Raw genomic sequence first — 27,296 nt, forward strand, 5'->3', positions numbered from 1 at the left:
AGTACTCAGTTTCTGTCTAAATGGAGGATTTACCAGCATTTCAAGAGTGTTGGTTTTGATAGTCATAAAAGTCCAGTTTCACCTTTGTTTATAATCAATATGCAAAATTAACATACGTACTAAAGCAATAACCTAAACCTGCTCGCGGCGCTTTTGTCATTGGCCTGTCTAGTTGAACCTCATTGATATGACGTTTGATGTGCTTTGGAGCCATCATCATCTGACCATCTGGAGCAGTCTCTGGAATGTTTTTGCGTCACGATGATCTACACAAAGTTGTTGGTTATTTCCCTCTGATGCTCAAATAGGTCTTCAGTCTCTGCACTGTATGCGTCTCCTTTAAGGAGAAGGAAAAAACAGGAAGTCGTGATAGCAAGGTACAGCTAGGATCAAAAAGTGGAGGAACATGGGCACTTACCTGCGTGACATCCATACATAAAAGCCCTTTGGCCGTCGTACTTGCAGCGACAGCGCATAACGTTGTTCATGAAGTCTGATTCAGCCATGTCCATTGATGGGTTGACTTCCACCTGACAGACAAACGCGATCATTGTCACTTAATTCTGATTTCTTATCTGATATAGTTGTCTGAGTTTTAATTTGGAATAGGTTACTGATGGAATGACCATCGAGCAAAACTGTGGTATCATTCAAGTACATCTGTCAAACATTCACGTTTTATTGTTTTCACTGATACTTAAAGCAAAATGCCTTTAAGAAAGTTGTATTTGGTAGTTTTCGACTTCCTGATTTTGCGCTATTTTCATTGGCTTCACAGTAGAGCTATGTATTTTAATGATAGAAAGTGGTATCTCAGCCAACTTTGTAAGAAAATCTTGTATCCCTATTGTACAATGGAGTATGATGTAACTCTTGAGGGAAAACAATTGTTCTGTGTGTAAAAGCACAATAGTCAACTTAGGATAAAAAAGGTCATGTAACTTCACAGTTCTGCTTCACATGTGGTTATGCTGCTATCCACCAACAAGCAATTACTATAGTTTACAACATACTTACATATAGTTTAAAAAACTGTTATTCAGAATAGAGTTCTGCATCCTACACTTCAGTGACAGTGTTATTTGCAGCGCAATTCTGACTGGTGGTGTGATATTTCTCTTATGTGATAAGAGCAACAAGTGATTTACTGTAATAGCTATTCTGCAAAAGTGCACCACCCTCCTTAAACACCAGTTACAGCCAGAAGGGCAGCAAATTACAAAAACGAAACCAAGCTCAAAGCCGCGGTTTACTCATAAAAACCCAAAAGTTTTTCATTTAGTTTTATATATTTCATACAGTTGACAGAGATGTCAGAATGATCATGGTATGGCTGGACTTCCAGAAATGTTGCCCAGTTAATAATTTTGCAAAAACACACAAAATATTGTGCCTCAGTTGAATGCACCGTAAATTTATACTCTACTGTGGGTAACTTAAAACATTTCAGTTATTTGCCATGTTTTTTTAAATGTATTTATCATTGGACATGCTAATACAACAATGAATACGCTCTAATGTCTTAAATTGTTCTTTAAAAAAATGGGTCTCTGCTTTAAAGTGGAAACTGTAGAACATTTTATTGCAATATTTAGAATGTATTCACTGCATGTAACCTTGTTTTTGTCATTTCTTAACGTGTCCATTTTAATACAGCGGCAATAATGAAATTGCTCCACTAATGAGCAACAAGCAATCATTCACCTTATGTAGCCTACCAAAAGAAGTAGTGATAACTAAATCTTAGTGAAGACCACTAAACTAAAAAGAAGACCAATGTCTAGACTTGGAAAATGACATTGGTAGAAATTGATAAAATTTTAAAGGATTTCTTTGGGAACTCTATGCAAGGTATAAAAGGTTATGATTCTGATGAAAATATTTCAAACAATGATGTGACTATTCATTCATTCATTTTCCAAACAGCTTTATCCTCACTAGGATTGCGGGGGGTGCTGGAGCCTATCCCAACTGACTTCGGTCTAGAGGCAGGGGACACCCTGAATCGGTGGCCAGCCAATCGCAGATGCTGTGACTAGTCTTAACTAATAAAGGACCACTCGGCAACAAAATTGGCTTCTGCCTTTCAATTTTCCATGTAAATTAATGAATGAGTCTGCGTGAGAGACTTTGGAAACATGTGTTGCTTGGAGAGAAAGTAGCAATAAATGTTAAAAAGGAAAAGAAAACAGGGCAGGAGGAATCCCTTGTGTGAAATTAGCCTTGTCTAATGGGAAGGGAGGCGTAGGAGGAGCTTTACAAGTGAGGTAATCATTACTTGGGTAATTGGTGCTTTTCATTAGCACAGGGAGAGTCAGCTAAATACACAAAAGTCAAAATGTCATATGAGGAACGTTAAATTCAAAATTCTTCTGCAATTTGCTTAGTATCCTCATAACTCTTTTGGACTGAGATCTATTACATTAATTCCATTGACCACAACACTACAGGCAGTCATCGACTCTGGACCATATTTGGTTCAGACAGACCAGCGATCCATGTTGTGGATACTGTGCTGAATAATAAGGTTTAACATGCTATATTATCTTACAGTTATTTATTTTTTGATGAGAGCATATGGCTCTCGCGAACCTATAAGATAAAATGTGGAAGCATCTGAGTCCCGAACACACCAATGTCGGCGCACTACTATGTTCGCGACAGAACCTCGACCACCGCTGCATCGACCAATGGGAACCTCACGTTGGTAAATCACCTTGATGACTTGACCTCTAATGCCTCACCAATGGGAGCCTCGAGTTGGCATATCAAAGTAGCACCGACTCAACCTCGAGCGCCCCACAAATGGGAGCCTCGCGTTGGCACGCCACCGTGTGATGCCGACACTAACTCTAGCATTGCTATAGTCACAATTTTTTTCCACTCCCTTGCGATTAGCCTTTGAAAATGCTGACGCTGACAGTAGTGCAAACAACTGTTGTACGCAATACTCGAGCTGTACTGTCATGAATCACGCTTCATGACTTTTACGGTCGTAAAATTGAACAGACGTGACTCGCATAGGACCTAAGTTGACGTCTGCCTGTATATACATAGCCTGGGTGCTCCTAAGTCAATGGTCAAACCTAGGCCTCGTGTCAATTACATGGAAATTAAGTACACTTTGTTCCGACATAAATGTGTAATTCCAAGAAGTTTGTGTCTCAGAGAGATAGACAGTGGTAATTATCTGGGTTTCCACACATATGAGGTGATTGACAAGCTGCAGACAGCTGCGTATAACGTGCGAGGTGGCTAAGACTTTGCAAGCGAGATCCCGGATAATGATGAGCTGCAGGCCTTCATGTGTTTTACTCTAGTGACCACAGACCTGATTGACTGGCCAAGACTCAAGTAATAACAGAGAGAGGATGGTTGCGCAAGATTGGAAAGTCGGGTTTTAAAACAACAAAAATAGACAAACTTTATATAATCCCCAAAGTCATGAGGCCGTGAGAATCATTGGGCGTAAAATGTCACTTTACATTCTGAAAAGATGTAAATTGGGGTAATCCAACTAAAAAGACAAACTAGATTGAGAAATATGCTGCTGCTGTTTCTACAGTTAGACATCCATCCACCCATGCTCTCACACTCAATTAAACTCACTTTTAAAATCATGCAAAACTTGGACCACTTTGAAGGCCAAAGAAGCATGCGTAAGTAGAATTCTTTCTCACCTGAAAGATGTAATCGCCAGGCCGTACGTCCGTCACGTCGACCCACTGACAGTCAATATCGTGTCGGTAAGTATCCCAGCAGCCCACAGAGATACCCTGGTCACCCATGTTATAACAAGAAAAGCGTTTTGGAACACCTAAAACACAATAGAATAAGTTAGTGCTTCCCACTTTGGAACTCCCATTTTGGTACAAATGCTGATTTTCACATAAGGTAATTAATCCATGATGTAACAAACAGATGGAGAGTGACAAAACAAGCATAGCGGCCATCCAATACTATAGCCTGTGGCAGAAAACGCCACACTTCTGCACCTGAAATATTTATGTTAATTTCCTGTCAATGTTAGATTTGGGAATGTGACAGGAGAATGATGGTGAACTTTACCATCTGGACAATGTGTGTCCTCCAGGCAGAAACTGGCCTTATGTCCCTCTGCAACCCTGGTGCCGTTCAGAGTCAACAGGTCGTAATGTGTGAAGACCTCAATGCTGTGGTAATGCCTGGAATGAACGAGAAAGAATGAATGAAAATAAAGACATAGTACCATTTCTATTTAAATAAGGGCAGATGGCCATTCACGTTTACATTAATACCTCGGGGCAATTGAGAGTGTTCAAACAGCCTACGCTGCATGTTTTGGGGATCTGGGAAGAAACTGGAGTACCTGGAGAAAACCCACGCAGGCCAAGGGAGAACATGCAAACTCGACACAGTCAGGACCTGGGATCGAAGCCTCAATCTCAGAACTGTGAGGCCGACGCGTTAACCACTCGTCCACCATGCCGCCACTAGCTAACCAAATAACTAAAAAAGTGTGTCATTTGTTGTTATAGTTTGATAAAAATAAAATTAAATCAAAGTCATGTTTATTTTCTTGAGGTCTGAAAACATTAGTTCACTTCAAAACTCTACTGTGACAACAAATAGTAATTCATATTTATGCGAAATACACAAACTGTCCATAGTGCCTACCATGTCACACTACTGACGCTTTTCATTGGCTGAGAAGTTTAATGCGCAGAGTTAATAGTGCCTGAATTTTTTTTCTTCTCAATTACGTCAGAAAAGTACGTTTTTACAGGGAAATGTGCTTCTAAGGACCACTAAGCATCCCTTTCTGCTTACAGTAGTTGACATTGAGTGAACACTACTCACACCTATGGCATGTATCCTCGTGACCTCACAACATGAATATAAGCATGGGTGTCACCATAACACTTCTCACAGAAGTGTGTTTTAGAACGAGCGTCGCTCGGCCTGTTTACCTGTGCTCATTGAATGGAGGTCTTTTAACGTCGTATCCGCAGGACTAATGTGTCGAACGAACCCACAGTCACCTTTGCTGCCCTTTGTACCACCAAACGACTTTGTTAAATGGATGGCTTCACATACTACGCAATTCATTTTGTCATATAATTGCTCTCTGGGTTGCTAAAGCCAAAGTCAAGCATTTTATTATATGTATACGTTCATATGCAGGTTGAAGGACACTAGTGATAAGACTGTGAGGTGTCTGACTGATGTGACCTCAGCAAGGCAAGGTACACTTCTAGTTTAAGGGAAATATTGGCAGTAGCATTTCATGTGTTGTGATGCCAGACATAATAAATGTGTTAAGTTATTTATTTTTCTTGAAGGCTTGCATATTCTATTACTAGTGTACTGGAAACTGAGTCTTTCAATAAGGATACCTTACCATACTGTTCCATGCGATATCAAAATTTGTATATTGCTGTCTGGGGTCACAGGAACGTTGGCCCTCATTTTCCACAGTAAGGTGCCCATTTGGTTCTACTCAACTGTTTGAAGCTAGCAATTGGTAAAGCAAAGATTTGAACTTGTACAAAATAAAAATATGCATTTATTGAGGAAAGTAAAATAATACTTCCTGCTTTTCTACTGAAACGTTCCTTTACTCTTAACATGAACATGAAAGACCTTGCGTTGCTATGCACGTCGTCATCTAATGGAACAAAGAATGGCGAGTACTCAGGTGGAATGACGTCAACCAGAACTGATGACCTCTTTTCATCTATTCACAGCTGCTAGGTAAAGTGACAAAGATTCCTGTGTTAATATGGCGGGCTCGCTTGCTCCTTTCAGATTCCTTGTCATAATCTACTTGTTTTCTTTCCGGCTGGTCATTAAATTAATATAACTCTGAATTACTACGAGGCAATTAATGCATGTTTTTCAAAAAACGCAACTCATCTGTGTCCAGAAGCCTCTTAAATAAATGAGCAAATGCTTGACCACAACATCTAACATGTAAGAACGCTTTCTCTTTGCTGCAATAACTTTGCAACACCTGAAAATTACTCCATGGTGGGATGTTGTCACCTGTGACACTGGTGCCATGTCCAGCTCTCTCTCGTGGCTTTGGGTCGGAAATCGGATCGTCCGAGGTTCATGATGCGTGAAGAGAAGCGCAGCAGCCGTCTGTGACCGTAGGGCCAGTTCATACGGGCAGCTGAGGAGGACAGGCAGTTCTCCTCATTGGCACAGCTCAGCAGGTGGAGCGGTCGATCTTCAAGGTATGCTGTCTCCTGAACCAGCTGGGCATCCAGAACAAGGTCGGGAGCCGCTAAAGAAGGAGATTCAAGATTGTAGTATGACTTTTTTGTTTTATCTTATTATTAGATTGGTTTTTTTTTAAATTATTGTGACTGTAACTGTGATGGTGTCTAAATGGAATTTGCTGTCAAATGTTGACTTGCCATCTTGTGAACTGATTTATTAAAAAGACTGTGCAGTAAAGAGGAAGTATTAGTCTGTCTTACTCTCCGAACATGTGACCCCAGCCGCTTTAGGTCCTCCCCCTCGTGGACAATGCATGTGGTTGTTACGACGACACTGCTGAACTGAGAACTCTGTGCCGACGCAATGAGTTCCGCTGAGGATGAGCTCGGCTGCGTTTGGGTTGCTGGACCAGTACCAGGTATCCTGTTGTAGGCACGGATATCTTTTAATTCATTCTCCATCAGGCTGAATTCAAGCTAGTGACAATAGATTGACCTCCAGCCAATCATTTGTTTCCAATTTATTAAAGAGATGGAGATGGTCAGTTAGGGCTTTTCTTATTAAGCATGTGCCGTAATAAAACAAATAAAAAACTGCAAAGTCACGTTCAGGTTACCTGATGTGCACTCGCAGCAAATCCAAAGCCTAACTGTCTGCACACCACCATGGCCTCATTGATGCTCCAGTTCTCACTGCAGATCGAACCCCAATGTTTTCGCCCACCTACTTCCATCAGCACTTCCACTCGACCCTCGGTGGGAACCCTGCCACCAGACAGACGCACCTGCAAACACATTTAAGATCTTTTACTTTTACATGCTGAAGCAGTTGTAATTATTAAAACAGTGTACAGCTTTTCTAATGTGAATACCGTGAACTCTGTGCCGGTTTTAGGGACATTACAGCGCACTGAAGCATCCTGGCTGTGTTTGAATGTCCAGGGTCGAACCTCCTGGAAGAAGCAGTCGAGAATAGAGCGCTCTGTGCCTGTGCACTGCACACTGTTCATGTGGATTGGTCCAGTACCTGCAAAGATAAGAAAGTGTGCCTTTAGATCTAAAAGCAAAGACCAGAGGGCCTGAAGGACAGACACAATATTAATAACAGATTTGGAGGGTAAAATGCTCTAAGTGGCAGCTTGTGCCACTCAAAGCTCATAGGCTGTGGTATCTGTGAGAACAGTTACCATTGTAAACTTGTAAGTTCATAATATTACTCTCCTAGCAATGCTTTCCGGAGACAAAACTTGGTATCCTTGAGTGCAGTGAAACATTCACGTTACTGAGAGATTTCACATGGCATTCATTCCTTCAGGGCCACCCAGTAGACATGTACGTGCAAAGAATGCACGCTTTGGGTTACATGAATTTTGTTTTCATTTTATTCCGAGTGAAATGAAAATGGAGCGATGAAATGTTCATATCTACTGCGGTAAAGTGCTATTGTAAGGCAAGCAGCAGAACATCCAGCATCGACACACATCATTGCCGAACCTCTGTTGCTGGGGCAAACAACAACAAAGAATATGCTCAGTCCTACAAACAAGGGTAAATTTGTGTCAAGGCATGTGCTTTTCTCATTTGATGATGAAAACCAGACTCTCTTAAATGACATGAATCAACATTTCATGAAGTCAAACACTCAGTTCCTTGAAGACAGCATTTTACAACACAAATTGCCCAGTTATGGCTCTAGTGTACTATTCTTCATGTGTAGGATATACACTATAAATTTGAAAATAAATATGCATTTGAGCGAATTGCCACAAAACCAAGGAAAGGAGAGAAAATCCAGTTAGACTTTGGAACTCAAAGTAAGGGGAGGCAACCAGGCATCAAGAATGCAAGTTGAATAGATATGTCGCTGTTAGATTGCAGGCCTCCTTTCACGTTGGTTACACATGTGGTGAGAAATGTCAGAAAAGACTTATCTTCACTGCTTCCTTTGCTATCGCATTGGTAAATCCCACAAACTGGATTTATCGTGACAAGGGTGTCCAAGGGACCACATCAGCAGCCCAAAAAGAAAACAGCATTTACAGGCTGTACTCTAAACTTCCTTTGGAAATTATGTGAAAACCTTGAAAAAAAAATTCCACAGCACTCGCAGAACATTTCTCATGAACATTTATGGTGTTTTTCTCCCTCGTGTGTATGTAGAGGTAAACTCAGTGTAAACACACATGATGAGAGGAAACTGTTATAAATGGATTAAGATATAACAATTAATGGGTAAATAGAAACATTAGATAATTTAACCCTACAGTTTTGAGGTAACCCCTGTTTTAGACTCATCTCATTTTCTGAACCGCTTTATCCTCATTAGGGCCGTGGGGGTGCTGGAGCCGACGCGCTAACCACTCGCGCCAAGGGGCCGCCCTGTTTTAGACTTTAGAATTTAAAATTGGGTATTTTTTTTCATACAGTCAAAATTGAGATAAAGGTCAATGTTTGGCTTTTTAAAAGATTCGGAATTTCAATTTAGATGTCTGAGTAGACGAGATTGTAAATGGATCGGCCAGGTATTCAGAATATATATTTAGAAAAATTGTTAATCCAAGGGGAGTGATTACTAAATTTAAAAAAAAATACTTGCATAACCAGGTTGCTGCCAAAAACTCAATTATGAAAGGCTTGTTGGCTGCATGTCAAAGCAACCAGTGATGCTTGCTTGTAAAACAGGAGGAAGCCGGGGTTCTTGAAGAAAACCCATAGGCGGGAAAAGAAGGTATAAACTCTACACAGGTAGATCTGAGCTGAGATCAAACTCAGAACCCCTGTGGAGCATACGTCCTAACCACTACAGCCACTCCGTTGCCAAAAACATTTTTGTTTGACTAGTGGTCTTGTGGTGATGTTTTTTTTTCACTTTTCTATGAAGTCCTATTCCTTCATGTGCTGATGTGGGCTGCTTTTAATGTATTCTTAGACTTTGCCACAAGCAAATAAAACACAACCTACGAGACACAAATGTCCCCACGGACACCACTCATTTAGGAGCTTGTTATTTAAGGTCAAATTATTGGCTTATTGCGTTTTCTTTAATTCAGGGTGATTTTTCTTACAGTGTGATTAGAAGTGGCAGATGACGTCATTGCGTTTGTCTTATTAGAAAGATGTATTTAGGGGTTGGAAGTTGGGTAACTGGCCACATTATTCTTGGAAATAGCACAAATAGTTGGTTACGCTCACGAGGAAACCCTGTTCTTTTCCACACACAAATTGCAATCCGTTTCAGGCACTAAGATAAATGTGGTGTCCTTTTTTCCCTTTCCATGAAATATGTCTGAGTCAGAGTTTCTCAGCCAAGTTTGTGTTAGTTCGACAGTAATCTGTGCAGTCTGCGGCTGGTTAGAGCCTACGAAACATTCCAGAATCATGTTAGTCCACTAGAAGGATTCCAAACATGATTTTGTAATTTGTCTGAATCACGCCTGGACACTGTGGATTGAGATCCAGTGGAAGCGAGAATCTACGAGCACTGGACTGGTTGGCAGAGCACGTTTTATCAAATGTGTTCATCATAAATAAGTCAGCCTGGGGGGTCGTGTAGCTGTGCAACTCTCGACTGAAAGTTTTGATGGAAATGATCCAAGCACTTTGTGTGAAAGAAGTTAACCCCCATAAAAACAGGACACGCTACCCTAACTTTGTTAACATGTTATGTCTGTTGAGTGCTTTGAATATCAATCCTTTACATCAATGTTCCCATGGTTCATCCATCAAAAGGCTGCTGCCTCTTTTAGAATGCATGTTGTGGAAAAAAAGACATAAGATGCAGAATTAACCAATTGATTGCTGAACCGAGGTCTCGTGAGGTCCAATTAGCTGTGTTTTTCCTAATTTATTTTTAGCAGCTGGGACAGAGGGGCACATGTATGAAAAAATACAGTGGTGCCTTGATGGTAGCCAACTTCACAACATCCTTCCACCATCAATTCACATTGGTTTCCTTGGAGAGGAATGTCAATATCAGTTGTGTTTTGGTAATGAACCCTTAAGCTGGTTTGCTTGCCGCCAATAGACCCCCATAAAAGAAGCAGAACAAACATTTTCTCTGTTTACAGGTCATGTGGTGAGCGAATGTTGGTATACGTTGTTTTCATGTACTGGTAAGTGCAATTTTACTTGTGGAAAAAAACATGTTTAAACAATTTTTTACCCCAAATAAGTTTTGGGTGGGAATGGAAGGGGTTTATAACGTTTCCACTCTTGTCAAAGGGAAATGGTTATTCAAGGAATCAGTGTTTAGGGATTTGCGTGTGGTCATGAGGCATTTAGATGTGTTTTTTCATAGAATTGTATTATAATTATATTAATTTATGTATTGGCATAAAGTTAAATTTCCAGATTCATGGTTATCATACTTCCCGTGCGACTTTGAAGGCATATTGTCGGTCAAATTTCAAATTGTACCGCACCATATACATCAGAGGATCCACTGTATTTTATTTTGCACAGAAATTAAACATGGACTAATTAAATCTTTATATAACTTTGCCCAAAAATCCTTCTTTCTGTACATAGAGGGAGTTTGTTCTCTCTAAACAGTCTAATTTTGGTGTGTTTAAGCAACGTAAAAGCTATGGTTATGTGGCCTTCACAGCACATGTGAAATTACAGCTTTCAGCCAAACATCATATAGTGAATGTTATAGAGGAGAGAGCTACTTTGAGCTGCCGCAGTACGGTACACTGAGACCTGAGAGAGAGCGTATGTGTGTGTGTGACGGTGCAATGTAGAGAGTCAAACCTGGTATTTGTCAGGATTAAACTACAACTACAGAGCCACATGAATCATTTTTAAACTAGGCATTGCCATACTTAGATGTGTGCAAATATACAATTAACCACTTCTGTGTTAATGTCCAAATTGAAAGCAGATAGACAAAATTACATCACCTCCGGCAGAGGTTAAAAGGTAAGGGGCTGATCTAAGATACTCTTTTAAAGTAAAACAAGCAAACGGTTCTGCTGTGTCTGTGTCTTGACTTGGTCAGCATGAGGGGAGAGCAAACCCTGGCTTTAAGATTTATGGGTGGCCATTCCAACACTGACTCAGGGCAGGAAATCCAAGCACACACAGCTGGTTAAGTTGAATGCAACAGAACATTTCAAGGGAGCACACACACGTACAATTCAGAAAATTAACAAAAATTCACAGGGAAAGTAAAAAACTGACATTGGTGTATGGCACAACAGTACATTACATTAACACTAATGTAATGAATAAATTGTGTCACTGTTCAGTCAGTTTTATCTTGAGGTGCTGATCTTACGTGCAGGCATCTTAAGCATCATTCATCATTGAAAAAATAAGTCAAGTAAGCACCACTATGTTATCCTTTACCAAGGAAGGATGTTTGAGCAATGGTTTGATTTTTTTTTCCTACAAGGGAAAGGGGCGGCCCAGCGACCGAGTGACTAGCGCCTCGGTCTCACGGTTCTGGGGGCATAGTTTCGATCCTAGGTCAGTCCTCACTGTGCGGTGTTTACACGTTCTCCCCGGGCTTGCATGGGTTTTCTCTGGGTACTCTGGTTTCCTCCCACATCCCAAAAATATTCAGGGTAGGCTGTTTGAAATCTCTAACGCCTGTAGTATTAAACTTCATCTGAAAATTTCACGTATTTGTGCACCTGACTGTCCAGGCTTAGTCCACACGCAATCAAAACAACTTGATTGTTTCTTCTCACCTTGACCCATATAGGCGCCTTGTAGTGCATCCTTGGCGGTACCGAAGCCCAGCTCTCTGCACACCACACTGGCAGCGGTGCGCTCCCACATGTGGTCCACGATCGTCCCCCACTTCCCGTCTCGGAGCACCTCCACACGACCTTCGCCAAGCCTGGGCCCAGCTTTCAGACGCACTGGCTATACAGGAAAGAAAGTCAAAGTCAACACCACATGAATGCACAGGTGGTTTAGCGCCTTCTTACCACAACTGGGTACGGGGCTTGAGGTCTTCCAGAGGATATTCTGGAAAATTGAGGGCCCGGAACACATTTGACCACAGCATGACGTCCATCCTTACAGGGGGCAGGGCTACGGGGGATGGACAGCTGACCATGGCATTCAGACAAGGTGTTTTCATTTCCCAGGCAGTTGACCTTTTCTACCCAGAAGCCCTTCTTCTTAGCAACGATGCTCAACCTAAAGGGGACAAGGTGTGATGCCAAAATTAGATTCCGTACAGTTTGTTGTTTTTCACTGCCTAATTTTATTGGATGTTTTGTGTGAACATAACGTTTTGTTTTGGAATCAATTCCTGGATTTCCAAGCTGGCAGTATGAATGGTATTTCACATTACTTAATAAAGATGAGAATTCTGTGCGCATTTCCGAACTTTAGTTGTAATATCAAAGACCAAAAACATGTGGAAGGGGTGTAGGTATTTTGTGTGAACTCTGCATGACTCTGTATATCTCTGTAGGAAGTAGAGTTTCACTTACCTTGTAGAAGGATCTGCCACCTTGGTGTCCCATATTTTCCTGTAGGGAAAAAAGGGAGGAAATGGTCCAATCAGGAGTCTGTTTCAACTGCGGTTAGACACATCACACTGTGAGGTGACTGTCAGGTTTGCCCTTAGACATCCACAAAAACATGCATAAAGAAAGAGGAGGCACACCCATTTGGATTTTCATTTGCTAGAGAACCGCCCCCCAACAGCTTTCTGCCCTTTCTTTTGTTTTTTCAATTTTTATTATATTCGGAGGCCCTGATTACATGAACGGCCCAACTCCAAAGAGTGGGGTGGATTACACAATCGAGACATCAGAGTTTTGAAAACGCTTTCACAATCTTATCACTAATGTCAAAAAATAGGGCACAAGTAGTCCAAGACGCACATTTTGATCAAGGATAAATAAAATGTTCTTCATTGGTGGCAAGAAATGAAATGATGGCAGACTCTTTGTCTAAAGCAAGAATGCATTCAAATCCAGGCAAAGTTTATACTAAATGTAACAAATGTATGATAAATGATGATGATGCATGCATAACTCCTACAGTGACCCACTTGACCCCATGTTGATGCACCATAGTAGTAACTCTAAAAGGTTAGTCTCGGTAACCTGGCCACACAAGAGAAGATAAACTGTGTGGCGTGCATGCAGATACACACACACGCACACATCCACACAGCGTCTTCGTGCTTGGTGACCAAAAATATTCATCTTCCTGCCAATGATTTTCTACTGTACCAAATATAACCTTTGTATATAAAACACTGGTTTTTGAGCATAGTCTTAAAAGGTATACAAATGCCGTAGGCTGGTTTCCTCATTCCTTCAGCATTTTTTTATTAAGTCTGATTTGGAATGTGACCTGAGAGAACAGGTTTATAAAGATGCTAAGTACTAACAGCAATTTCCGGACCAACTAAAAATGATCAGGCCAGAAGACATTAGAAAAAAATTGAATAAAAACCAATATCCACAGATATATTTTATAATGTTCGCAAACAAATGTATAGGCTTTATATTTAGAATAATTTCCCTAAGGAAAATAAAAATAAAAAAGAGGCAATAAGTTGACCGAAAAAAATAATATGCATTAAAAGTAAAATTCTTTGACTATTAGGTTGGTTATTTTCATTAGTCTCAAGAAAGAAGAAAAAACACAAAGCTCTAAATCATTGTCATTTTGCCTCTCATTTTAGTTGTATTGTTTTTACAACTTAATAAAACCTCAATTAAACTTAAATAACAAAGTAAATACTGCATAGTAGGACTGTTTTTGCATTATAGTACTTGAGAAATGTAACATCGCCACAGTTGGACTCAGAGATTTATCACCTGACAATTGATTAGCACATTGGCCTTCCACTGATCAGTGTTGGGATTCATGCTTATCAGGTATGAATTCGGGTACTCGGACGTTTGGACGCCGGACGTTTGGTCGCTGGACGTTTGGTCGCTGGACGTTTGGTCGCCCGGACGTTTGGTCGCTGGACGTTTGGTCGCCGGACAACATGACAGAGAATTTACTGTTGAAACCAGCTCTCAAAATTATATTCATGAGAGAGAGAGTTTAATATCTAAATATCTACTGTTGAAACCAGCTCTCAAAATTATATTCACCTGGGCGACCAAACGTCCGGCGACCAAATGTCCGGGCGACCAAACGTCCGGGCGACCAAACGTCCGAGCGACCAAACGTCTGGCCACCAAACGTCCGGCGATCAAACGTCCGGTCACGTGAATTCGAGTGTGAATATTTGGGAACTTTCACCATAATGAGGTCAAGTGGTGTCAAAGATCAAATGAGAAGAATTGCCCATAGCCCTGGAGGTTCCAATGTGATTTTTCGGTCAGTGAAACCCTCAAGGAAATAAAATTGAAAGAGAGAATTTCTGGGAAAAACCAAGCTTCTTGCTGCCAACTGGACAATTATGGACACTGCAGCATGGGTGCTGAGGGAAGCCTTGTGCTCACTCAACATGCGCACCAACCTGCCACAAACAGAATGTGCTGGGAAAGCTTCCAAACTGTGTACAGAGCAAACACTGCAGATGTAAATTGATTACTATGCCATGTTGTAAACACAGTAAAGGGGCTACAGTCTGGCATGAGGCTGTTTTCAAAATCCCCAAGATAGGCGTATATGCCTTGTTGTACTAGGACCTAGGTTTACATCGGCCAAATTGAATAGAGACAGAAAGGATGTTCAGCCTATTCAGCCACTTGATTCTTGAATAAAGCTTAGAGAGCACATGTACATTATCCAAAGTTCAGTAATATTTGTGGCTCTTACCATTATGTATAGATTTATTGCAAGATGAAGTGAGACAATACCCGTGACAATATGACGTTCGGTTTCCAATATACAGAATTATAAAAATATCTTTTTTCGAAATACACAGCTATCCATTTATTTTCATCATCCCTTTTTTCTCACAGACCTCATTTTACCATTTGCCATCACAAGTCAAGGCCACACCAATGCGTGATTCTAGTTTGAATCAAGCTTTAACCGTAGACAATGGATACTAGGCGCCTCACTGAATTGTTACAAATGTCACAAACGTAGGATAAATAATGTATGGCTATAGCTAATTATAGCTACAATTCCTGATAATTGTCGGCAGCTAATGAACAGAAGTATAGTTAAATATTGTTTTTGTTTTCATTCATGTATACGTAAATGCCAGTTTTTGAGTTAATTATATCAATAAATAAATTTTGGTATTTTTGGTCCTTAGAATGGTCAATTATTTGCATGAATAATAGACTCATTTGGGCACTGTCTAATAGAAATATTTGGGGAAATATGGGAAATTTTCACAGGGTATTTTAACCTTAGAGGCACGATAATCTGCATATAAACATTTTTATTTCTATATTCTGTATAATCTAGCAACAACCTGACCTGACATTTCTATCCAATTTGAGAATCGAAGTTGTTTATTAAGCAAAAAAAAAAATCCCTCTTTACTTGCTATAGCAATATCCAATACCAAAGTAGTATCAAATATTCTGGTGTTTCTCCTTTCCCCCTCATAAGGGAGGCCAACCAAAATGAGCCCAGTAAATGTAGAAGTGAATGTTGACAGAGACAGGTAAATATTTTCACATGCTTTTTTTAAAGCATGAATATTTTATATTCCGGACATTTTAGTGAGAATGCAAGCCTCCTTATTTAAATAAATCAGTAGGCTAAAATCAAGGGCGGCATTGTCACATCAGTGACGTTATGTCGCTGGCGGTCTTCACTCGACTTTCCCCAATCCCTTCTCACGCAGTAGGCAAAAGCTAGGCAAAAATATGTTTTTCATTTCTACTAATTAAACAGCACAGGCTAAGGTATTTGGCAATTTTCTACTCCCATCAATAAACACAAAGCAAATGGTTGTAGTTGCTGAAGTACATGATGTGATGCCTAAACAAATAAACAGTTAACGTCATGCTGAACATGCAAGCGAAATGATGCCGTTTGATATCCCACACTTCATTTTCAAGTTTGAATGAACAACCTTGTAACCAAAAATGAGGCGACGTGTTATTAAACACAACACATCCTCAATTGTACTTGTAAAAAAAGGTGGTGTGTCTCATTGTGTCCTGCAATTGGCTGGCAACCAATTCAGGATGCCTCTAGCCCAGGGGTGTCAGACTCGGGTTGGTTCGCGGGCCGCGTTAACGTCGACTTGATTTCATGTGGGCCGGACCATTTTAGATGTAATATTTAGATTTTTTTAAATAAATGGATTAAAAGAACTTGATTAAAATCCCTGAATATTCAGTTTTTTATCGATCTAAAACAATGTTTATTTTAGCTTTTTTATATATTTTTAGATTTTACAAACTAAAAACACAGAATAAAATGATTAAAAAATTACAATTATTGATTTAAAAGGGGGGAAATCATGAAATTTAATATACATCTATACTCTTCATTTTAATTTGATCCTCAAACAAAAAGTCGGCACTCATGATTTACTTTCCCGGGCCACACAAAATGATGCGGCGGGCCAGAATTGGCCCCCGGGCCGCCACTTTGACACATGTGCTCTAGCCTATTGCCCACAGTTGGCTGGGATAGGCTCCAGCACCCCTGCGACAGTTGTGAGAATAAGTGGTTAATTAATTAATTCACAGTGTGTGAACTTGTGACAGCTGCATTACAAGTTTCTCTCACAGCATAATGTAGCGCTTCACTGATTGTTGAGCACTGACACTAATGATGTTAAAGACTCTAATGATGTTGAGTCTAATCTGGGTGTGAGAGAGAATAAATCTAAAAAAAAACTAAAGCCCAACCAGGAGGATTCGGACACAAGTGAGTGCACACTAGAGTTATTAAATAAGATATTTACAATTTATTATTAGAATTAATGACAGGAGAAACAAGTGAAATAATCCCTCCATCTGTTTTCAGTTAGCAATTTCCTGTTGTGTGTAGATGGAGGGTGACAGAAAACGAATGTCTTTTTTTTATGAGAGCCTAAATGAGTTGAAAGTAAGTAACTCTTGAAAAAAATGAATGGCATTCAATATCGTGAGAGATTTAAGTCCTAAATCAAAAGCTAGATGAAACGGGGTAGTTAACTACTGATTCAACGGCTCGTACAGCAATCATAATTAAAGATATTTAACACAAGCAAGTGAAAATTAGATCCGACTGGTGCGGCTTGTTTTCTTTATCTTCTCCATTTGTGGCAAGGCACTCTTCCTCACTCTCACACAGTTATAATGTAGGGTGTTTTTTTCCACTCACAGCACAATCCCAAGCGAACCTCACTCCTAACCAACCTGCAATTACAGCATCTTCAGAATCCCATCCAAGACACACAGGCGGCCCCAAAGACACAGCGTAGTTAAAGATTACTAAGAATGGCTTTCGAGGAGGCGGAAGAACATGGAAGAGGGCCCCGACCGTGAAAATCATGAAACACGATCCCGTAAGTGTTCCTTAGCTTCCAACATCGGATGCAGATGGTACAAAAAAATGTCAACGTCATAATGGCTGAAATGCAATTGTTTTGGTTCTTCACAAGGAGTAATTACAGTGTCTAATTCAGTCTGTGCTTACAACGAGCAAAACAAACCACATACGTAAAGACCACAGTTGGTATTTGCTTTTGCAGATAAACATCCCGGTCCCGTTCACATTGAATTCAGAAAATTCTGCTAGATAAAAGGAGTGTTGATTATGGAACTAACTGAACTTCGAAGAAATTATTCTATGCTTTTAAATAAATGAGACAAAATGAACTACTTGTCAAGTTGAGGCACAGTCAGAATGACTCAACTTGCCTGTTTGTCCTCATTGGGTTCAAAAGTAAGATTAAGTTTCATTTGACTTAAACAGCCATTGGCAGATTACATATGGAAACCACATTTGGGGTCTTTTTCTACAGCCCCAAAAAACAAAAACAACGCACTGATGGATAACCATCTCATAGCCAATCAAGAACTTTTTAAAGTGAGATTACAAAAACCGTGTGAAATCCAACTGACAAGTTCTAAAGTCAGAACTGGTTATGAAAAAGCAAACAGTGAGAGCCTTTTGGGAGTGAGAAAGGGGGGAAAACAGATTTAGACGCATCATTATGGTTTGAAGGCTATTATAAGAGTACTCACTAGAGTCATTTTACGACACCTTTATCTACTTTTTTTTTTTTTAAAGCCTGTGAAGGCAGAAGACTAAAAAGGAATGTGGAAAAATGTTTGGAACTTTTGAATGATGTTAATTATATAGTTTTTAGTTTAAAAAAAACAAAAGTACAAATTCACAGTATGCTGTGACCAGCAGCTGCTTCTTCAAGGGAAGGATGCTACTTTTTTTTCAACTCGATTTGTGTAAAGTGCTGAGAGCTACTAAAAGATTGCTGATAAACTTATTTCACTGTCGATCAGAGGGAATCCCCCTAAACAGTAATCTAACTTGTTATTGTCTAGAGCACGTGTCAAAGTGGCGGCCCGGGGGCCAAATCTGCCCCGCCGCATCATTTTGTGTGGCTCGGGAAAGTAAATCATGAGTGCCGACTTTCTGTTTAAGGATCAAATTAAAAGAGTAATAGATGTATATTAAATTTCCTGATTTTCCCCCTTTTAATTCAATAATTTTAATTTTTTAATCATTTTTTTCTGTGTTTTTAGTTCAAAAACCATTTTGTTAAATCTAAAAAGATATTTAAAAAAACCCTAAAATAAACATTGTTTTAGATCTATAAAAAACTGAATATTCAGGGCTTTTAATCCAGCAATTTTAATCAATTTATAAAAAAAGAAATCTAAATATTATATCTAAAATGGTCCGGCCCACGTGAAATCAAGTTGACGTTAAAGCGGCCCGCGAACCAACCCGAGTCTGACACCCTTGGTCTAGACTCTAGAGTAACATGCAATGAGTAGTATGTTAAGTTTTCATGAAATAACCCAACCCCTAGTTAGAAGAAAGCAAGTGTCTATAACTTGAACTGCACAAGTAATGACATCACCTGGCTTCAAGTTTAATGGGAACTTCACTTGACTTGCTTAGTATTTCCCGTAAAATTTGGGACATGCACAACTCCTTTGCCTAGCCTGGTAAAGACTCTCAAGGTGACAACAAAGTCAAAGTTTGCAAAGTCTCCATAATTTTGTAATCTGCATTAAAATGCCCTGATACATCTAAAGTAAAAAAAATGCAGATATATGCTATGATATTTTTTTTTAAATAAGCCCGGGCACACATTTAATGGCAGCCTTCTGTTTGGAAATGGTGTAAAAAGTAACGCCGGCATCGCTGACTCAAGCTTGCAGATTCTATAACACCAATAAAATAATCGACTTCACACGTAAAAAAAAAATACAAAAAAGTTCATCTGGCCTCACACCTCTGTATCGACGGAGCAGTTAAAGCACAATCAGGAGGTGATATTACACCACAGGACGGGAATTCAAAATTAAAAGCATGGCAGTTTGTCTGGGAAGCAGAGATAGCATCACAGAGGCAATGAGGTTCCAAGTGGTGATTTGCCTGGAAAGAGGTGGTAAGAAAGGGTTTTTGCTAGGGAGCAGAGATGACCCTTATCATTACCCTGAGGCTGAGAAGAGGATGAGAACTCTCCTGGAGATGTGGCTGGGAGCAGGAGATAAGCATGACTGAAGACTTTTACTTATTCTGCCTCTAAACCGAATGTCACTTTGCTTTTTTTTTTCTATGTTGACTTTTTAATCATTTAAAAGCAATGAAGATACCCGTAGACAATGTTGGCAGAGAGCGTTAGTGCTCATAGCTTTTTGTTGTCATGCAGTTAGTATATCAGAGATATTCATTAAATAACATTAAAGCAGTTAGAAAAGTAGAACAGTTGTTGCTGTTTCCATAGTTTTAGTGATGTCAGTGGTAATATGCCAAGGTGACTGTGCAGTCCATATAAAATCATCTCATAGATAGATCAAGTTTGCTTGTCATTGTAAATTGCAGCCATTGAGTTAAGGTGGATATTTCCCTTGCGCTGTGGATGGCAGTCAATGAATTACCCCGTGATGTGTTATGATCAGTGGTGTGCCGTCAGGGCCTTCAAGGCCTTCTCTGCTGGCTTAAGAAATATCTGAATCACAGACTGATGTTTATTATATTTTGTCCATGAATACTTATTAAATAATTCCAAATTGTCTGTTAGCTTCCTTTCATTGCTTTTCCCCCTGGTTGCACTGCTTCCAGATGTGTGTTTTCATATTGAAGCATTTAACCAATCACATTTCAGCCATTATTTGTTGCCAGGGTCAGAAATCTGCCTCAAGGCCTTCACAATCAGTTCTACAGGCTCTGCTGCATTAAACAAGCGTCGATAAGACTGTTGCTTTAACCAATGAGAATTTGATTTGGTGACACCAAGGCCTTCTCGCAGGCGTAGGGATACGTCATTGCTTTCTCGCAGGCGTAGGCATACGTCATCACTTTCACCAACTATAATTGGCTAGTGATAGAGTGGACTAGCCAGAGCTACCAAACTGTAGCTGGAGCGAGCTGCACAAGCAAATATAATGTTGTATTGATTTAATAGCGGTTTTGTCAACCCGCAGTGGCTGAAGGAGGAGAAGAAATAGATTTGTTTGCAGATTTACTGTCAAAGCCATTTTCAAGACTGACTTTTCAAGAAAAAAAAGCTGGACATCATTAAGAAAGGTCGGACAACTCCAAAGCAAGCAAGCCTGTCACAACCGGGAACAGATATTTTCAGCACTAAATCGAATAAAAATCTTTGCCAGAAATACGAAAGGACAGGCTCGACTTTCAGCATTAGCTTCGATGGCGATAGAAAAGAAGGAGGAAAGAAAGGAGGATGGATATTGTATACAGGTAAAAAGGATTTTTGGTGAGTAAAATATGGCTTTATTCCTAAATAATATTTCAATTGCATTTTTTATGTATCGCAAGCTGTATCTGCAGTAAAGGTTTTATAGCCATAAAATAGTTTTTGAGGGTTGGATTGATTCGCTGAAGGCGTCGCCAGAAAATTCACGGACCACCGCTGGTTATGATTAAGAATAAGGTAATACTCTAGCTTTTCTGAAAGCAACTCAGAAGTAATGGAATGTATCAACAATTCAGTGACAATATTGTGCGTTATTGCCCAACTTGCCCAATGATGTCTCTAGTCAGCTGAGAAGTGTTCTATTGAAGTTTTTGCAAGAAGAGATGCTAACTCACTTGTACATTTTGAGGTTGGGCTCAGCAGCATCAGGAAAGCCAAGCATCCCGCACACTACTCTGCTGCTGTTCAGACTCCAGCCCATGTCACAGACCTGCCTCCATCTCCCAGCATGCCTTACTTCTACCACGCCTTCAGTCACCAAAGTCTTCTTCTTGGTTGACATGAGGATGGGCCTCAAGCGCACTTCCTCGATTCGGACCTTACTGTTACCCTGACGGAAGGAAGTGAACAGTCAGTAATAGTAGGAACATCAATAGCTGTGAGGATTATATGAGTGCTTTGCCACTTTACCAGGTGCAGTTGCTGCCTCTGGATCCTGGGGACCTCATATGGATGTCCATTCCCATAATAACCATATACAGACTGTGTGCGGGTAGCCAAGAGGCCTTGCAACCGGGGCGCTAGATTCCGATTGGAGTTGATGACGTTGCTGTGGTTTCGATTGTTGGTTGTCGGTTCCCGCCTGGTCTGTGTGGCACACACCACTCCCAGGTCTTCAGAATGTTTGCAGTCATTCACCCCCCAGCCATTGTGCTTGCAGTCCTTTATGGACTTCTCGGTACCATTGCATCGAACATTGTCCAACCATATAGGACCTTGAGAGAGGACAGTAAGTGATTAGTATTAAAATATACTTCCTGTGGTCGGATAAAAAAAAATATGGCTATCCAAACGCATTTGTGTTTTAGCATGGGTGTCCAAGCCGGTCCTCATGGGACGCATTGGTTGCAGATTTTCATTCTAACCGATAAAGAGGAGAGATTTTCACCATTCTGGTGTCTTAAAACAGTAATCAGTTTATCACCAATGGCTGCTGTTTTTTCAGAAGAAAGCTCATTGGTTAAACTATCAGTGCTGGATCAGTTGGAACAAAAACCTAGCAGTAGTTATCTATGCATCCACCTGTTAATGTTCTTTGGATCACAGAGAATATGGCAATAACAATTATTCCGGTTTATTACTCAACGATGTGATGTCACATTTGTTTATATTATGACGGCCAAGACTAGACACAAATATTATCACATCAGATATTATTATTATTATCGGACTGTACAATACTGCTCCAGGAACCATAACCATATACATATATATATATGTATATATTATTTCAGCTGACCACCACAGGTATGCTTTCAGTATGTTATCCAGTTGGTACTTGTTCTGGAAACAGACCACACAAGCTCTTAAATGTGATCCTCATATGACTTCAACAGCCTGTCTGATTAGGGGTTTCACCTTTGTGGTGTGTTCTGAAGTTGAATATTTTATGACCGTGCCTCTCAAATTCATTCCATGTTCTCTTTAATTTGGATTTAAAAGCAGCAGTAAAGAATGCCCATAAACCTCAGCAAGTGTTGCAAAGCTATGGTCAACTGTATGCTGTCATTACTCCAAAACAAATGTCCTTACTTTTTTCATGCATGAGCTACACCAGCCTGCCAGGCGACCTTAATGGGATGTCATCTTTGTGCCTCTATGATGTCAGTTATTTCGGGTGTCTTAATTACTGCTCATATGTTAACCCGTGTGGGCATGTTGGGAAGTATCTTATATAACTGGCTGGAATTTGGACAATGAAATATAGATTATGAGTGACTTCACATCATAAATTGTATGACAAGTCAATGATAATTTGTGGCCTGTCATCCTGTCTGGTTTGCCTTCCCAGCATGTGACCCGTGAGACATCACGTAGTGTAAACCGCAGTGGATTCAACAAAAGAGAAACATGACATAATGAGGACAATGAAGGATGACTTCCAACATTTTGAGTTCTTTCTTCTAAGCTACATGAATGAGTGCATGTTTTGTTTTTGGGAAGCCAATGTTTAGTACTCATCTGACCACCAAGTTGAAAGTCTAAACCTTTATGCAAAGAGGGGCCAAAAATGGTACAATACAAAACAATTTAAAATCTTTGTTTTAAATTACACAAAACATACAGATACTTTTGATATATCCATTTCATTGTCACACTCAAGTTGATCTAAGTAAAGAAAAGTGCTGATGTAAGCCACACCCATTTTCCAGCAAATCGTCTGGTTTAGACCAGTGATGCTCAAACTTTTTTGCTAAAAAAGGAGACAACTTTGCGTGATCTACCCTTTTTTCCGGGTCCATGACACAGCTCACCAGTTATGTATGCTGATGCTGATGATATACCTGATGCCAGCAGGACCCAACATAGTGTAGGCAGGTAGTGCCAATCATGCTTGGACCCATGATGGCACTGTCCCATATCAAGTTTTACTACAAATCCAATCCTTGGATCAAATCTTACTGTCATATAATCTACCAATAGTACCATAGCGATTGACTGGTAGCTCACGATCGACGTATTAAGCACCCCTGCACTACATGATTCAACATAGTGGGGGCATGTAGTAATTGTCGTAGGACGTACAGTGACCCTGTTTGACAGCTCAAGTCCCATATCAAATTTTACGACAATTAAACAAGTGTATAAAATCTTACTGCCAAGTGATCTATCGATTCAAACTTGGTGATCGACATATTGATCACTGCTGATTTAAACGGTTGAAAAGATACAGGTGGAGACAAAGATACTGGTGTACTCGCTCATCCCTAATTTGCACCCTCAGAACTAAACCCCTGATATCCTAGAATCCGAGATCCACCTCTGGTGGTTACAAAGTTGTAAAGTTTACTGGTTTTTGAGCTGCCAGATGAGAGTGTCATTTTAACTGTCATTTTAGCTGGATCTTTAGGCAATCCTAACGTAAAAGAGGGCCCAAAATGTTTTTTTCTTACCATGCCCTTCTCCATATTTGGCGCTGTGTGCCCATGTGATGCCTCCTTGAAAGCCAAGCTCTCGACACACCACATTGGCCAGGTTGATGTCCACCTCGTCGTCACACACCGTGCCCCAAGTGTTGTTGTGCAGTACCTCCACGCGACCCTCGTGGTGCTCCCGTGTAAAGTTTCCAGCCAGACGCACCTTGGCTGCAGGTACGCGCGCTCTCCTGCGCTGTCCGGAAGCGCTGCGCCTCGGCTCAGCGGCAGAGATTGACACGAGGATGAAGAACAGGAGGAAATGGAAGCAGATGGTGTTGGGCATATTGATGGGAGTCTGGGGAGGAAAATGGCATCACACTGGAGTTTGGATGGCTTACTCACATTTTTTGGTCAAACTGTCCTATTCAACTGTATGCATCTATCAAATTTCCTTGGTTTTTATCCTCATAATACAGTTAGTACATTATTACTTCGTGGCATATATATTTCTATAGCTACTTTGCATCTGCCATCTTTATTTTTGTTTGTAATTTTCTTTTAAGGAATGTTGGCCAGTCCCTCCTTATCCTGGTGCTTTTGTATTCATGTTGAATTGGTGATCTTTTTGAAAAGATTATTTACATGGTCACAAAAAATGTCCAGTTTTAATAATGCTAAAATGTTAACAATGTCAGAGAAAGATTGAGTATCCGTAGAAAACTAACACAACCACAGGAAGATCATCGATTCTTCAGACAGGAAGACCACAGGGAAGATTCGAACCCCAAACATAAACTGTGAGTCATATGTGCTCACCACTTATGCTGCCCAAAGCCAAAACAGGTGTCTAAATGTATGAAATCTTCACAGAATGTTAAAAAAGCAAGTGACAAAGTTTAAACTTAACTGTGTCATGATTGCTACTACCCAATGTCATTATAGTTATATTTCTATTTTTGCACACTTGGAAACAATAATTCATGGTTTTATCATATAGGACAGTGATTTCTATCCCAATTGATGTTGTTACAGCAACAGTCAACTTGTGGAACGCTATGTTTAAGGTGAGTTGAGCTAAAGTTGCAAAAAAAGGCCTGATCTTTGAAAGAGCAACAATGACATCTTCTGGACAATCAAAAAGACTGTCTTCTTGGTTACAGAATAAAATCATCAGGTATGTTAATCAATATTACAAGCTAATTAAACGTTATATTTCCATAACGTGCCCTTGTTTCCAAATTATAGAAGCTTTTACTCCCAGCACAAGATATAAATTGTAGATAAGCTCAGTGCATATTTAGACCCTAAACCACATAATGACATGGATGGTTTTTGTCATAAATTAGCGAGATGCCAGATCAAAGCAGCCTCCAATGTTTGTTTGTTCTGTTTTTTTTGTTTTTTTGCTTCGGCTATAATGTATATGCGTGTTGTTGTTTAGTTTTTATTGATAGGGTACCAAAATTTGGCCCCGCATTATTTCGTTTTTATTGATAGGGTACCAAAATTTGGCCCCGCACTTCATCAGTAAATCAGTCTGGCCACAATGCCACCAATGAGTGTATGGAATCTGTTTCTATAAACAAACAATGGGAACCCAGAAATGAAACTACTTTGAAACTACAAAGAATGTTTTAAAATATATATATAAATACATCACATGAATGCATATGAAATCGATACAAGAGTAGTAAATCGCACTATCAATGAGAAGGTAAGCTGAAAGTTCACTGACCTTAAAAGCAGCAGTGTGTGGAGTCGTGGACGTCTTGAGTGAAGGAGTGTGTCTGCTCCAAAATCTCTCTTCAATCCCTCCTACTTCATATATTTCCTCCCTGACTCTCTCTCCCTCCCTCGTACCCTGCTGCCTTTGCCTTCACATCTCTGGCGAAAAGAAGATAAAGCTTTACGTGGTGCACATGATCACAGGATGGGGGGCCCGACACAGTGTGTTTACTATGAAAAACAGCTAGGGAGGAGGGTTCAATTATTTTTTTCTACAAGTGTAATTGTAGGTCCAAAGTCATTAGAATGGAAACCAGTGCCGAGGGAGTGAAGAATCTTTTCTATTTTCGATTGTTCAACCAGAATATTTTCTATTGTTCACACAAACTGAATTTTTGTGCCACCATACAAATAAAGTTGAACTGTTCATTGAATTACATACGTTCATCAACATATATAATTCATAAAGTTCTATGAAGTTCAAGGCTTGCATGATTAATTTTTTACATCATCTTTTACACTTGAAAATGAATATCAGCTCCAAATATCGGTTATCTGCTTCCTCTAACTACTAATAATCGGTATCGGTCTTGAAAAACCAATATCGGTTTGGTGTCATTAACTTCAACCAGAATGTATACCGCTGGATTATAGATACTGTAAATTTTGCGGGAAAATAAAATAATAATAATTTGCCTTGTAGTCTGAAAAATATGGTATATTGTATTCATATAATATACCATAAGCACACCAAAAAGTAGGCTTCATCTTCAGTATCACATTTGAGTAACTCCAGCAACACTGGAAGTACAAGACACGCCTAGTTGCCCTTCTCACAGCCATCATTGTGTGGGGAAAAAATGTACCATCATATAAATTGCAGGCCTAGCCAAACTATGAAAATACATTTACAGATTTATAGTCATGAAATTATAGAATTCCACATATTTCTCTGTGTGTAAATATATATTAACCCGCCATTTGAATTACATTACACAATTTCCCAGATCGGACTTACTACACCTCTCACTTTGATTGGCTGCCCACATTTTTACACAAGCCGATGCAAACGCATGTTACACAAGCATGCGTGGGGGTTGGGTTACATGCATTTTGACCAACAGGAAGACTTTGCTTCCAGAATAGATTCAATCATCCCAACTCGTAAGTACTTTACAGAAGCTCACAGTACCACAGCGTAGATATTTCCTTGTTGAATGCACCGCAAACCGCTGGGGTTGGAAATAGCCCAAGCCTCAAATGTAGCTATACTGAATGTAACTGATGAGAAAACAACATACCACCCTGAGCCTAGAGTATGTTACTATTGTCAAACGTATCATCACACTACAGGAAGCAAAACTTATTACTGGACTTGTTAAACATGAAAACATTTTGCGGCTGTATTTTTGCTAAACAGAGCTCTCACTAACTCAACTTGGGATATGGTATGTGTCAGTGGCGGGCCGTCAGGGCCTTCAAGGC

At 40.0% G+C, this 27,296-nt stretch overlaps 1 protein-coding gene across 1 annotated transcript; it reads right to left on the reverse strand.

Moving 5' to 3' along the window:
• On the reverse strand, nt 1-24,429 carry loxl4 (lysyl oxidase-like 4). The gene is made up of 14 exons (XM_077613616.1): nt 24,123-24,429; nt 21,640-21,944; nt 21,345-21,559; nt 12,653-12,691; nt 12,140-12,353; nt 11,897-12,074; nt 7,076-7,230; nt 6,821-6,988; nt 6,465-6,627; nt 6,025-6,268; nt 4,069-4,184; nt 3,681-3,817; nt 419-530; nt 1-337 (listed from the first exon to the last, which is right to left on the reverse strand). Exons 1-14 carry the CDS (start codon nt 24,427-24,429, stop codon nt 267-269), a joined length of 2,424 nt encoding a protein of 807 aa, XP_077469742.1. The 3' UTR covers nt 1-266.
• Nucleotides 24,430-27,296: the final 2,867 nt, after the last annotated feature.

This window comes from Stigmatopora argus, chromosome 11, assembly GCF_051989625.1.
Source record: "Stigmatopora argus isolate UIUO_Sarg chromosome 11, RoL_Sarg_1.0, whole genome shotgun sequence".
NCBI classification, from domain to species: domain Eukaryota; kingdom Metazoa; phylum Chordata; class Actinopteri; order Syngnathiformes; family Syngnathidae; genus Stigmatopora; species Stigmatopora argus.

Bases quoted from the DNA above. Each gene is read 5' to 3' on its own strand.
- loxl4 (XM_077613616.1), bottom strand. From the start codon at position 24,429: ATGCCCAACACCATCTGCTTCCATTTCCTCCTGTTCTTCATCCTCGTG. The intron at 6,989-7,075 runs GTATTCACATTA...ATGTGTTTGCAG, and splicing joins AAACCGGCACAGAGTTCACG to GTGCGTCTGTCTGGTGGCAG. The intron at 3,818-4,068 runs GTAAAGTTCACC...ATTGTGTTTTAG, and splicing joins GGACACACATTGTCCAGATG to GTGTTCCAAAACGCTTTTCT.